This window comes from Penicillium oxalicum, chromosome IV (genome assembly GCF_001723175.1).
Source record: "Penicillium oxalicum strain HP7-1 chromosome IV, whole genome shotgun sequence".
Lineage (NCBI taxonomy): Eukaryota > Fungi > Ascomycota > Eurotiomycetes > Eurotiales > Aspergillaceae > Penicillium > Penicillium oxalicum.
Genome location: NC_064653.1, coordinates 289322 through 302364, shown reverse-complemented (window position 1 = coordinate 302364; position 13043 = coordinate 289322). Strand labels below are relative to the sequence as shown.

The 13043-nt window shown below is 52.4% G+C and overlaps 4 protein-coding genes across 4 annotated transcripts; 3 read left to right on the top strand and 1 right to left on the bottom strand.

Moving 5' to 3' along the window:
- Window positions 1–2056: 2056 nt before the first annotated feature.
- POX_d04885 (Penicillopepsin-1) lies at window positions 2057–3346 on the top strand (the record flags this gene model as incomplete). The annotated part of the gene is made up of 2 exons (XM_050113743.1): window positions 2057–2373; window positions 2491–3346. The coding sequence occupies 2 exons, from the start codon at window positions 2057–2059 to the stop codon at window positions 3344–3346; spliced, it is 1173 nt and encodes a 390-aa protein (XP_049968694.1).
- Window positions 3347–4390: 1044 nt separating this feature from the next.
- POX_d04884 (Endoglucanase-5) lies at window positions 4391–6529 on the bottom strand (the record flags this gene model as incomplete). Its single annotated transcript, XM_050113742.1, has 2 exons — window positions 4391–5053; window positions 6341–6529. 2 exons carry the CDS (start codon window positions 6527–6529, stop codon window positions 4391–4393), a joined length of 852 nt encoding a protein of 283 aa, XP_049968693.1.
- Window positions 6530–7199: 670 nt separating this feature from the next.
- Window positions 7200–8642, top strand: POX_d04883 (Endoglucanase 7a; the record flags this gene model as incomplete). The annotated part of the gene is made up of 1 exon (XM_050113741.1): window positions 7200–8642. One exon carries the CDS (start codon window positions 7200–7202, stop codon window positions 8640–8642), a length of 1443 nt encoding a protein of 480 aa, XP_049968692.1.
- Window positions 8643–10784: 2142 nt separating this feature from the next.
- On the top strand, window positions 10785–12796 carry POX_d04882 (putative aspartic-type endopeptidase opsB; the record flags this gene model as incomplete). The annotated part of the gene is made up of 4 exons (XM_050113740.1): window positions 10785–10973; window positions 11136–11457; window positions 11549–12549; window positions 12776–12796. The coding sequence occupies 4 exons, from the start codon at window positions 10785–10787 to the stop codon at window positions 12794–12796; spliced, it is 1533 nt and encodes a 510-aa protein (XP_049968691.1).
- Between the last annotated feature and the right edge of the window lie 247 nt (window positions 12797–13043).

Below are 13043 nucleotides of genomic sequence, written 5' to 3'. Positions count from 1 at the left end.
AAAAGGACCAGGCAGGTGCATACTGAACGTTGCAACCAGGGTCAGTCAGTGGGGAGATAAGATCCCTGGCCCCAGAGACTCAGCCGAGTGGTGCAGAGTCATCTACAGACCCCTCCCGATATACGTAGCTTGCTGCAGGTCTTCGTTGGCACAGCCCTGTGATAGGACTCGTAAATTGTGACCACAGATGTGTCGAGTACCCTTTCGTATCACGCCATCGGATCTCTATTGCCAAGACTTATGTCCCCATTTCTTGTACGAGCATAGGCTAGTGATGATCCGACTGAGAAAGGCGCTTCAGCAACGGAGCCCCTATGGACATCCGTTCGTGTGGCGCTTTGAGAGGGGAGGGGGGGAAAGACCGACTGTCCCTCATATCACCCGTGCAAGACTTGATTGCGAGTTCCTCCCGCGATGTGTCGTACCTGGGAAATCGCGCGCGCGTGGGAGGAAGGGGGAAGGGGGGGGGGGGGGGGCCTCGGAGTGACCGGAACTCGCGATGTCTCTCCTGATTGCACTCTCCGGCGTTCGCGGGAGGCATGAAATTGCGGAGGTCCGCTTGCCAAGACTTTGAACATGAAGTTCGTTCCTGGCTTTCGAATCAGATTGTCGAGCTTCAGGGCCCTGGAGAGGCATTGCGCCCGTCAATGGTCGCACCCGCAGTGGAGTCATCTTATCGGTCATTTCATACCCAATCAACCCAACTTCTTCACGGGGATCGTCGCGCGCTAGATCCCTTCGAGAGGGGCCCCCCCCCGAAGACCGGGCCAGTAGAGTCGGAGCTCCGCCGGTAGAAGCGATTCTTCACCTTGAAGAATCAGCCACCAATTGTGCGCCACGCCGGGGGTGCAGATGAACTTGGGCTTGTTCGAAGTGATACCGCTATCGTGCGCGTGCGAGAGAGCGAGTAACCTCCATCCTCGTTTCCGCTATCGCAGAAGAGATCCATACAGCGGAAGGAGTCGGCGTGTCATTACTGTTCTTGTTTCTTCGGGAAATCGGAGCCTCCTTTTTTTCCCCCCGTTGGGAACAATGCCCATTCAATTCTCAATTGTACGAAAAGGGGGAATGCAGAGTCCTCATCGAGTTGTGCCGGAGATGAAAAGAGCAAGTCGGTTGAAGATCCAAGCATAATTGATATCAACGCCAAGAGCGTGAATCAGGAGAACTTGTCCCGTGATACGCGCTGCCCAGGCCCCACCAACCGATGACCAACAGAAACGCGATTTTGGACTTCCAGAGGATCATCACAGCGGGGTAGGAAGAAAGGGTCACGATAGATTGGCTTTCGAAACCGACTTACTCGTTGGCCGCCACTTCGGTGGCCCCGAGCGACGATGTCACCTTCCCTCGGGACAACATCAGAAACAGAAACAACGCTAAGCTTTGCCCAGGGAAAGGAAGAAGAGGCCGAAAGCTTGGAGCACTCGGCCAAGGCTTATCACTACGCTTTCTCTATGATCTAGTCTATACCCACTCTAGCATTATGAAGCGCGCGTGACATTGTCAACAGACGAAGACTTGCGCAACGAAGCTTGAACGTCTGATGTGGAGCTTGGTGGTTGATTCCATGTCAACAGTGACGGATAATGCATTGTTGCGAGGTCTACCAACAGAGCCTCAGATCAACAGTGAAAGGTCAACATGGGCCAGGTAAAGTGATTAGAAACATGACGATCCTTTGGTCCAGGTCCTCATCGCGTCGAATCCCTGTAGGACGGTGGTGTGCGAGCTCGGTCTGGTGGCCGAACCAATGGTGAGATTCTTCGGCTTGAGGGTGTCTCGTGGATCTCCGACGGGGCACGCCATGAGACCTGCAGATCGCTCTTGAAGCTAACCCAAGTAGTCTTGTCGCTTCAGCAAATCTTCTGAATGATGCAACCCCCAATTACCCCGAATTTTTGGTGAGAAACCAAATTGCGCAGTAGCCAGGGCGTCCCGAGGGAAGTATAAAGGGTACACGATGCCTCGCCTCCTTCACTCTCTTCATCCTGCTCAGTATCTCGGCCAATCTTCCCTCAATTCAACTCTTCAGACACTTGTGTGATTCCACACCATGGTTGCCTTCAGCAAGATCACCGTTGGCCTCGCCGGCCTGGCCTCTCTCGCCGTGGCTGCTCCAGCCTCGACCAACGGCAAGTTCACCGTGAACCAGGTTGCTCGCCCTGCCACCAAGACCACCAACTTCGCTGCTTCCTACGGCCGTGCTTTGACCAAGTATGGCGCCGCTGTGCCGGCCCACATTGCGGCTGCCGCCGTCCAGAGTGGTGCTGCTACCACCACTCCCACTGAGTACGACGAGGAGTACTTGACTCCTGTTACCATCGGTGGAACTACCCTGAACTTGGACTTTGATACCGGTTCCGCGGATCTGTGAGTGATGCCTACACCTCATTTTGTGTTTTTGATATCCCCCCCCCCTCTCTCCTTGCGATCTTTCCAAGACTGTACGGCTTTCAAATGAACCGACTCACGCTAATCCGTATATAGCTGGGTCTTCTCTACTGAGCTTCCTTCCTCCCAGCGCGCTGGACACTCCGTCTACAACCCCAGCACAAGTGGAACCAAGCTCAGTGGCTACACCTGGTCCATCTCCTACGGTGATGGCAGCAACGCCCGTGGTGATGTCTACCGGGACACCGTCACTGTTGGCGGCGTCAAGGCCACCGGCCAGGCTGTCGAGGCTGCCCAGTCCATCAGCGCCCAGTTCCAGCAGGATGTCAACAACGATGGTCTCCTGGGTCTGGCTTTCAGCAGCATCAACACCGTGTCTCCTCGCGCTCAGACCACCTTCTTTGACACGGTCAAGAGCTCTCTGGCCAAGCCCCTCTTCGCCGTTGCTCTGAAGCACCAGCAGCCTGGTGTCTACGACTTTGGATTCATCGACTCCACCAAGTACAAGGGCTCCCTGACCTACACCAACGTGGACAGCTCCCAGGGTTTCTGGAGCTTCAGCGTCTCCAGCTACAAGGCCGGCAGCCGCACCGGCGCTGGCTTCAGCGGTATCGCTGACACCGGTACCACCCTGCTGCTCCTCCCCAGCTCCATTGTCAGCCAGTACTACTCTCAGGTCAGCGGTGCTCAGAACAGCCAGTCGGCTGGTGGATACATCTTCCCCTGCTCGACCACGCTGCCCGACTTCAGCGTTGTGATCAACGGGTACACTGCTGTTGTTCCCGGCTCCTTGATCAACTACGGTCCTTCCGGTGTCGGCTCCACCTGTCTGGGTGGCATTCAGTCCAACTCTGGCATTGGTTTCTCCATCTTCGGTGACATCTTCCTGAAGAGCCAGTACGTTGTGTTCGACTCTGCCGGCCCCCGTCTTGGCTTCGCCGCCCAGGCCTAGATTGAACAGCTTGGAAGAGTAGGAGAGAATTGATGAGGGAAGAGACAAATACTTGAACGAGATTCACGAGCTACTGGATGCTTATAATCCTGGATGTACATACTGTCACAGGCTGGGCCTGGCCACAATCCAGCTCCCATTTGATTATGGCACGGACATGATAAATTGACATACTTTTTTTTCACTACGTTGAAACCTTTTAGCTATAGCGGTCCAGTACAATCAACAGTGTAATGCGGTGCCCGATTCTGGAGTCTCCTGCCTCGCAGAAATTAGATTTGGATGAGATGGATCTCTGAGCAAACAGTGCTTGGGCCAGCTAGGGCTCATCTCGTGGATAAAACACCCGCATTCCCATGGAATAGCCGATCGAGGCAATAAGCTTCTATCCGAGCCGTCAGGGTTCATACCAAGACTGATCCGCGTCGGCTGGAAAGTCTTGGCAATCATGTCGGATAGGGCTGAAGTCTGAGCCCTGGAACCCCAACTTGCGCCCATTTTCGATATTTTTCTTTTTTTTTCTTTTTCTTTTCCTTTTTTCCCCCTGGTAGTGCTGTGCTTCATTTTATTGAAATTTTCCTCTGCTCAATCTTTTTCATATTCATTGTAGGACCCCAATTACGTGGGATGAAAGTTGACAATTCTAAGTCAATCGTTTTCCTGTCCCTGCTCTTACGGATTTTTTCATGACATTCGATGTTGGCATCCCATCTATACTAGGCTGATCAAAAAGATTTCTTTTTTGGCAAGGCCAGGCATATGCGAATCTGGGACTCGATATGTTTCAGGAAACGTCAGAATGTTATCTGACTGCTATTTTCTACACCTGGTCGTCCAAAGCAAGATGGAGGGAATCGGGCTGTACTCAAGATGTGTTGTTGTATCTGGAAACTTGGACTTCCATTCACGTTGATAACAGACACTACTCGTTCTGGACGGATTGATTCCATCAAGTTGCACAACAGAACTTATCCCTGTTCCGAGGGACTGAATACCTGCACCGTGACACCGCTGCATGAGCTTCCTTCACTCAAGGTCCAGCGCCTAGGGAAGACACTGCGAGTACCACTGATTCTGAGCTGTGCACTTTGAGCCCGAGGCACAGTTCGTGGGACCCGTCCACCCGCTACCACCGCACTGACCATAAACCGACTGAGTTCCACTGGAAGAGCCTGACCCTGATCCTGATCCGGAGCCGGAGCCTGCGGTCGTTGTGGCTGTCAGAGTCGTTCGAGTCGTGGTGCTTCCTTGAGACGTGGTCGACGACTGGGAAGAGCCACCACCACCACCTCCCGCGGTCAAACCGACGGGAGTGGTGTCGGTCTCTGTCTTGCCATAACAGACACACGACTGCCAATCACTGTTGGCCTGGCCCGGACAGGCGATCGGTTCAAAGTCCACCACCACGTTATCACCAAAGATCTCATTCTGCGCCATAATGTCAAAGTGGTAGCTGTACCCGTACTGGTTGGTGGAGCCCGGGTTGGGACACCATTGCTGATTGCCATTGTACGGACACAGGTTGGTGACCATCACAATGATGCTTTGTCCGGCTACGCCGCCGGTGCCGCAGTCTTTGCAAGGCGGTTCGCCGGTGGATGTGAGTTTATAACATTTACCACAGCCGGCGCCACACCAGTCGGCACCCGCGGTGTCGAAGAGTGCCTGAGAGCCTGCTGCCGTGTAGACTCCATTGCCGATACCGAGCTGGGAAATGATTGATTTAGTCTACCTCAGCTGGGAGACCAGTCTTCTTCCGATGAAGAGAAGAAGGACCAAGAACGAAAGGAGATGGGGGAGAGAAGTTTACCTGCCAAGGGAAGAGACCCGAACTGGATCCACAGCCACAAGCACCTTCTTGGCCATCATAGTATCTCTGAATATGATTCCATGGTCAGCTTCAGCTTGGTCCATGCCATGAGCGAGTTGACGAAGAAAAAAGAGAGAAGAGAAAAAGAGACGAAAAAATTTCTCTCTCTCTCTCTCTCTCTCTCTCTTTTATTCTTTTTTTTTGAATTCGCAGCAATAACAAAGCAAACTGACCGTGGTTGTGGCCTTGTATGCTGCTGCCGAGGCCAATAGATCCAACAGGAGAAATGCAACTTTACCCTTCATGATTTCTTGCTTCGCTCTGGATGAGATATCTAGAGGTGAGTGTACTGAATATCCACCTACGGAAATCGGGCTGACCCTGGGATGGTATAAATGATTGCCTTTTTCCCAAAATTACTGTACCTATTGCCTCATTACTACGCGACCGGACATGGATAGCCGGGGCCAGGGGCCTCCTGGATGAGTCCGTCCCCGCGCTAGGGAGCCATCATTTTTTTTTGGTTCTTCATGACTAGAAACAGCCCTGGAAATTGAAGTGGCTTTCTCATCCTTCGGCCACTGTGTCAAAAAATCAGATGACCAGCATGGAGGCGACCATGTTTCGGCCTTGCGCTCCTGCGCGGGTCTCCAGTAAGGTTATGTTGGCTACTTTTGGAACGGGCGACGGCCCGCGAGTAGAACCGTGGTACTTTTGCATTTTTTGGCTTGTGGACATCCATGGAATCAGACCATCTCGAAACACAAGACGGTTTGCTTCCTAGCTAGGTCGATCCCGGCCCAATCTGAATCTGCTTCATGCGAAAGGATGAGGGCATTGAGGAGAGATTAGAACATCTACACAATAGGGGAGGGGGAGTAGCAGCAGCAACATCGGTCAACCATTGCCACCTGTGAGTTCATACGGAGTCAATGTTCAGGATAGTACTTCCGTTTTAGGCGCATGAGGTAATCCGCCTCACGCCTCAATTCTTCCATCCGACGCCCAGACGTTCTCGATGCTTGACCGACGACTCTCCTCCGCCTGTAGATCCTTGTCTGTTTGGCACGCCCGCCGGGGGTTCGCTTCTGCAGAAAGCATCTCCCCGCAAGGCACAGAGCGCCCGAGCCACATCATCCGACCTCTTCAGACTTTGCCTCTTCCCTCTTCAAGATCGCGCGTACCTTTTTGTTTCCAACACGGAGAGCCCGCCGCAGAGAGTGCTCCACCTGCATCTCCCCCATCTCGGCTGCAGAAGCAGTTCGACTGGGTGAGAAGGACGTGAAGATGCGGGGTATCCCTGCGTTCTGCAGCTTCTGCAGCCTTTGCAGCCGGTTAATGTCGACCTTCTGCCAGGCTCCTACTCTCGGCATTTTGTCCGTCAGCGCTCGCAAGACGACTGCCTTCGTATGACTGGCGCCCGCATATTAATAAGAAATTTCAGGGGTCGCGGTGGCTGAAGCTATTCCCGATTCAGATGCATCATCTCTCACCTGGCGAAAAGTCTCCCCCACATGGGCGTCGCCTCATCACGTTGGCGGACGGTTGAAAACCCTGAAACCAGCTCCTTTTGACATCCGGCGAAAAAAAAAAAATCAAATTCCGGGTGAATCAGTCATGTTGAAGAGTTTCACCCCAAGGGAATATATATATTTTTTTTCAATTTCGCAGCGTCTCCGGATCGTTTCGCTATGGCCGGCAAGAGTAATTCCGACGCCGCGTCCCCCCCCCGGTGCAAATTGATTGCCCCCCCGCCACACTATGCCGAGCTAGAGATTCCGGAAATATTCACGGCGGTCACTCAATGGGTTAATACCAGTCTGGTCAAGTCTCCGTGTTCCTTCAGGGGGTGTGTTCAAGTCTACGGGGCGGTCGAAATACGACAGAAATGATGCATGTAGGAAGAGACCCGGGGTCGACGGGCTTCAGTATAAGTATGGATGCTTTCCCCGGATGGCATTTCGTGCTTTCTATGCAAGGAAGCTAGACAGATCGAGCTCATTGCCAAGTTTGCTCAACCCCCGATTTCTCATATCGATCGCCATGTCTTTCACAAGGAGACAGTTCCTCGCGGCGGCATTGGCCCTCTTGCCTCTCGCCCAGGCCCAGCAGCCGGCGGTTGCGAACCCTGCCAACCCGTCCCTGAAGACATACAAGTGCTCCAAGTCCGGAGGCTGTGTTGCTCAGGACACGTCGGTTGTGTTGGATTGGAACTACCACTGGATTCACACCGCCAACGGCTACGACTCGTGCACCACCTCGTCCGGAGTGGACCCAACCTTGTGCCCTGATGCCACGACGTGCTCCAAGAACTGTGTCATTGAGCCGGCCAACTACACCTCTTCCGGTGTGGCCACCAGTGGTGACTCGCTCACTTTGCACCAGTACGTGAAGAGCGACGGGACCTACAACAATGCGTCTCCCCGTGTCTACCTCCTCGGTCCCGACGGCGACTACGTCCTCATGAAACTGCTGGGCCAGGAGCTCACCTTTGATGTCGACCTTTCCACCCTGCCGTGTGGTGAGAACGGTGCACTCTATCTATCCGAGATGAGTGGGAGCGGTGGACGCAATGCCAACAACAAGGGCGGTGCCGCGTACGGTTCAGGATACTGTGACGCCCAGTGCCCCCTCGAAACCTGGAAGAACGGCACCCTTGTGCCCGGTGGCCAGGCTTACTGCTGTAACGAAATGGATATCCTGGAGGGTAACTCCGCAGCCAACTCTTACACACCTCACCCTTGCAGCTCCGATGACTGTGACAAGGGTGGATGCGGCTTCAACCCCTATGCGCAGGGTAAGACCAACTACTGGGCGCCCGGCGGTACCGTGGACACCTCCAAGCCCTTCACCATCAACACTCAGTTCATCACCAACGATGGTACAACCACCGGTACCCTCACCGAGATCCGCCGTCAATACATCCAGAATGGCAAGGTCATCGCCAACGCCAAGTCTTCCGCCGGCGTGGACTCCATCAAGGAGGCGTGGTGCGAGAGCGTGGATGGCGCCGCCGCCACTTTCGGTGGACTGACCACCATGGGCAAGGCTCTCGGCCGCGGTATGGTGCTGATCTTCAGTATCTGGAACGATGTCAGCGGCAACATGAACTGGTTGGACAGTGGTAGCAACGGTCCTTGCAGCAGCACCGAGGGCAACCCTACCAACATCATTGCTCAGAACCCCGACACTCACGTTGTCTTCTCCAACATCCGCTGGGGTGACATTGGTTCCACTTTCAACGCCCCCGGTGGCTCTGGATCGAGCTCGTCTACCACCACCAGCAAGGCCACCACCACCGTCGCTACGACCAAGGCGACCTCCACCACCACCAAGATTTCCACCACCACCCCGCCGGTGGCGCGACTCAGACCCAATGGGGCCAGTGTGGAGGCCAGGGCTACACTGGACCTACAGCCTGCGTGTCCGGAACTACCTGCAAGGCGCAGAACCCCTACTACTCTCAGTGCCTGTGATTCAAATTGAATGGAGGGGAATTTTGTGTTTTTAGAATGGAAAACTAGAGAATTGATACTTTTTTCCGAACAGTTTCAAAGAACTCTTATGCAAATCTCAGAAGAGGAACCGCCGTAACCCGACCTTACGTATGTATCATAGTACCACTGGAGGTGGATCACAGCAATCAAGCGGTTCGTTAGAGGCTCCAGTGAGATGGCATCATAAACCAGTACCTACCGGCGGGCAAAGCACATGTTGCAGTGCGTATCCTGGTGATCTAGATACTGTGCCATAGTTAGGTAGAAAACTTTATCCATCGAGCAAGTTCGCGGGAATGATCACTCTCATAGTGGAATGGCACCGTTTTCACCATTGAGAGACACTTTTTATGCAGCACATGGAGGCGAGTCAGGGCTCGCCATCTGCTGAGCTGAACTCTAAGGATATATGGTAGGCATCTTGTAGCGTGCGAGCATCCAGTCTTAGTGATATATTGCAATTGAATATGGATCCGAAGTACCTTTTATTTTTTTTGGTTAACATCAATATAGATAGTCACGGCAGGATATTGCTCTGCTCTGAACGGGAAATAGAGTTCTTACAGCCCTGAGATGGAGTTTCTGAATAATTCCCCCCCCTCTATTGGAAAATGGTTTTCAACCTCATACCCGCCTGCCTATCAGGTGTGTTTAACAACCTTGCCATCTCAACCTTCCAAATCTATCTACCTATGGAACTAGCGTGGCTGTACCGCTGCCCTATGAAAGGTCCGCGGTTTGCGGATATATATTTTCCAGCATGCATGGGGGGCCTGATTCAGAGATGTACAGCACTCCACGAAAATTACCTTAGACATAATTTCCAACAAAGATCCATCAGAGATATTTCAGTGGTACATGAATTTCTGAAATGTTTAGAGAACATCGGCAATTTCAACATTGATCAGATCAATCCCCTCAGAAAGTAAGAGGTAGTCAATCTTGATTCTACTCTACTACATGACCTGAATCTTTTGGTCCTGAAACTTGGGGAACTTGACGCAAGGTACCATAGTGGCACAAGCATGTGCGGTGAAGGATTTGCTCACCTGATTTGATGACCTGTAAATCATCCGAACCGATCGGCTTATCATTGTACCGTCCCGATAGGGCACAGCAGGACGTTGATATCTCCATGTCCTTGGTTTTGATCACAGGGATTGTCGGCGGTGGACGAATGGTAATGCACGTTTTCTTCCGTTGTGTCCAGCACGGGCAAAGGCACTAGCGACGTTCCATGTTGGAAAACCAGTCTAACACTCAACTAGTGCCTCACTGCCTCGCTGACCACGCTCGCCTAACCCTCAGCAATGTAACTGCGTGACCCTCCGCTCCGTCCTAGGAGACGCCCGATGAGTTCCGCTCGTGCACTGTGGATATCTCGCCAAATTGAGAACGCTTCCCTCAAAATGGAACACTACCATCTCTCTACTCACTGGACTCTGGAATCGGATTTGATCGGTTAGAATTTTGAAACCAGTTCGGCAAGTCTCATCCGGTCGGGGCCGTATGGCACGGACCGTGGAGCCCGGCGTGGGAGGCCTGAGAGGCTGACAATCGAGCTCATGGACCACTGGAAGACACGGACCCTGACACTTGAACGGCTAACCCAATCCTACTGAGCTGCGCCAGGCAGGCACGGCGGCACTGCCTCTCACGTCTAAGAGCAACCCAAATATGGGCTGACGCCTGACGGTTAGCCTGGGTTAGCGCCGACAAATCTCTCTGTGATTCGACTCCTCGAGTCCCACACGGCCAGCACGTCTGTCGAGAACCAAGGTATTCACTGGTCACAGAGAGAATGGGAAGGGTCTAAATCGATAGTTCACGCCTAGTGCTGGAGACTAATTTCCCATGACTCAATAATGGCAGACATGGCGGCATACCCCGTCAAGATCAATCTCCCGGGGGAAGCCTGGCTGGGTTTTTATAATTGCAGTCTATTCCCAGCAAGACTTTGCAAATGCTTCGCCTTTTCTTTTCTACTCCAGATCGCAGGTGGTGTGCAATTTTTCTCCGAGGCTTGACTTGCGCAGCCTGAACGCTCGTTTACTGGGATTGCGAATATTCTGGTCATTCATTGTCGAGCCGCGAAAAAAAGGGAAGGAAAGAAAGTCGAACGCTCGTCGCTATGTGGACATTCAAACTTTTCTCGCTGGCCGCATTGGTCTACCTGCCCAGCATCCCCAGCACGGAAGCATTGACACTGCACAAACGCGAGAATCCGGCCGTCTTGGCTCTGCCAATCAACAAACGTTCAGACCTAGGCACATTGCAGAAACGCGGTGCGAAAGTGGTCAATGTGGAGCTGGACAACATGGTAGGCAGCACTGTCAATCTTATTTTCCTCTCATCCACCACAGATATTGTTTCTCGCGGGCGATAGGAGTCACGAGGATTGAGGGCATCTCGCGCGCTCCTTTGCCCTGGTTTTCTTTTTCTCTTCTCATCTTGAAATTACCAATACTGAGATTCTTATTAGATAAATTTGCGCTATTTCGTAAATCTTACCGTCGGCTCTCCTGGTCAGGATGTCATGTTGTCCATCGACACCGGCAGCAGCGACATGTGGGTGAATGTACCCAATTCCGACTACTGCTCTCAAGATGGCGATCCCTGTGCCTTGTACGGCTTGTTTAATCCTAAGAAGTCATCCACCTTCAAGCAACTCGATTACAAAATGAACGCCACCTATCTCGCGGGAACCCTGGCTGTGGGTCATTATGCCACCGATAAGGTGAAAATAGGAGGCGCGACAATAAAAAAGGCGCAGTTTGCCGTGGCAGAAGACAGTCAATTGGGGAGTAAGTCGCCAATCGGTCCCCTTCCCAACAAGAAAGTGCAGACAAATTATCATGTCTTCATCAAAAGATGAACACTAACAGGGCTCTGAAGATGGTATTCTTGGAATTGGTTACAAGGCATCCACGTACGCTGCTGCTGCATTGAGCCATATGTACCCCAACCTTCCGCAATCTCTCGTGGACAGCGGCGCGATCAAATCTGCCGCGTACAGTTTGTGGTTGAATGAATTCGATGCCGTTGGAAGCATTCTCTTTGGAGGTGTCAACAAGGCGCGTTATGAGGGCGAACTGCAGACTTTGCCCGTGGTTCCAGTTCGAGGCCGTTACCAATCCCTCACTCTTGCCCTCACTGAGATCATCGTGGAAGGCTCCAAGGATTCGACGAGTGTTTCAAAGGGCATGCCTCTAGCTACAACTCTAGACAACGGCAGTCCCTTGATTGAGCTCCCACAGGAAATAGTGGACCCCGTTCTGAGGGCGGTAGGGGCCCGCTATTCCTCGAAATATGACTTGGCATACATCGATTGCGACGAGGCGACCTCCGACTACAACGTGACTTTCAGCTTTTCCGGCGCGAAAATCTCAGTCCCAATGAACGCTTTGGTGTTCCCTTCCAAATACCGATGGGAGGGATTACCGTCCGACGAATGCCTCTTTGGAATAAAACCCGGCCAGCCTGGATTCAGCTTGATCGGCGATCCGTTCATGCGAAGTGCTTATATTGTCTACGACCTCGACAACAATGAAATCTCGCTGGCCCAGGCCAAGTTCAATTCAGGTGATGATGATATCCACGAGATCGGCACTGGCTCCGATGCCGTCCCCGGAGCCAAGAAGGTTGCTTCTGCAGTTTCCTCCGCCACGGGCAACGGGCCTAATCCCACCGAGGTGCCCGATAGCTCCGAGGCAACCCCTACCATCGTTGTCACAGAGTCTGCCACCCAAACGGCGGCGAAAGATTCTCCAACAGGTCCAACGGGGACCGGCACCGCCCCTGCTTCGAGCAACCTCGTCGGGCCTGGCGACATTCCCTACCATGAAGCCACAGTTTTTGCTTCCGGGAGCTGTTGGAGCGGGTCTACTTTTGGCTTTGTAAGCATTCTAGCAATTGGGTGGGCCATTTTTTTTTTTTTTAAAAATTTTGATTTTTCTTTTGGGGTTCTCTCTCCCTCTCTATGTTTATACGCTATCAGGAAGTCTCAGTTCATCTTCTTGTTTATGTGAATCGAGTTTATCAACATGTGTGTTGGAATGATTTATTACCTGTGATGTTCGACATGAGATTTTTTTTTCACATGTTTCACTTTTCGTCGTGCAGTATCTCAAGATCGTGCAATGATTAGGGAAGGCTTGGTCAATGAGATTGATGTATGGGACAAGCATGTAAAAAAAAACTATTGAGTGATCTAGCATGTGGCTCAAAATGTGCTGTTACTGGTAAAGCCATAGATTCTGCGCAACTACGGAATAAAATTTCCAGGATCGTCAATTTGAACGTTCGTATTCAGGATTGGGTGTATCGCGCGGTAGGTCAACCGCCCAAGTCAAGGTTTCACGCTGAAGCCTATCCCGAAACTCTGCTGGAC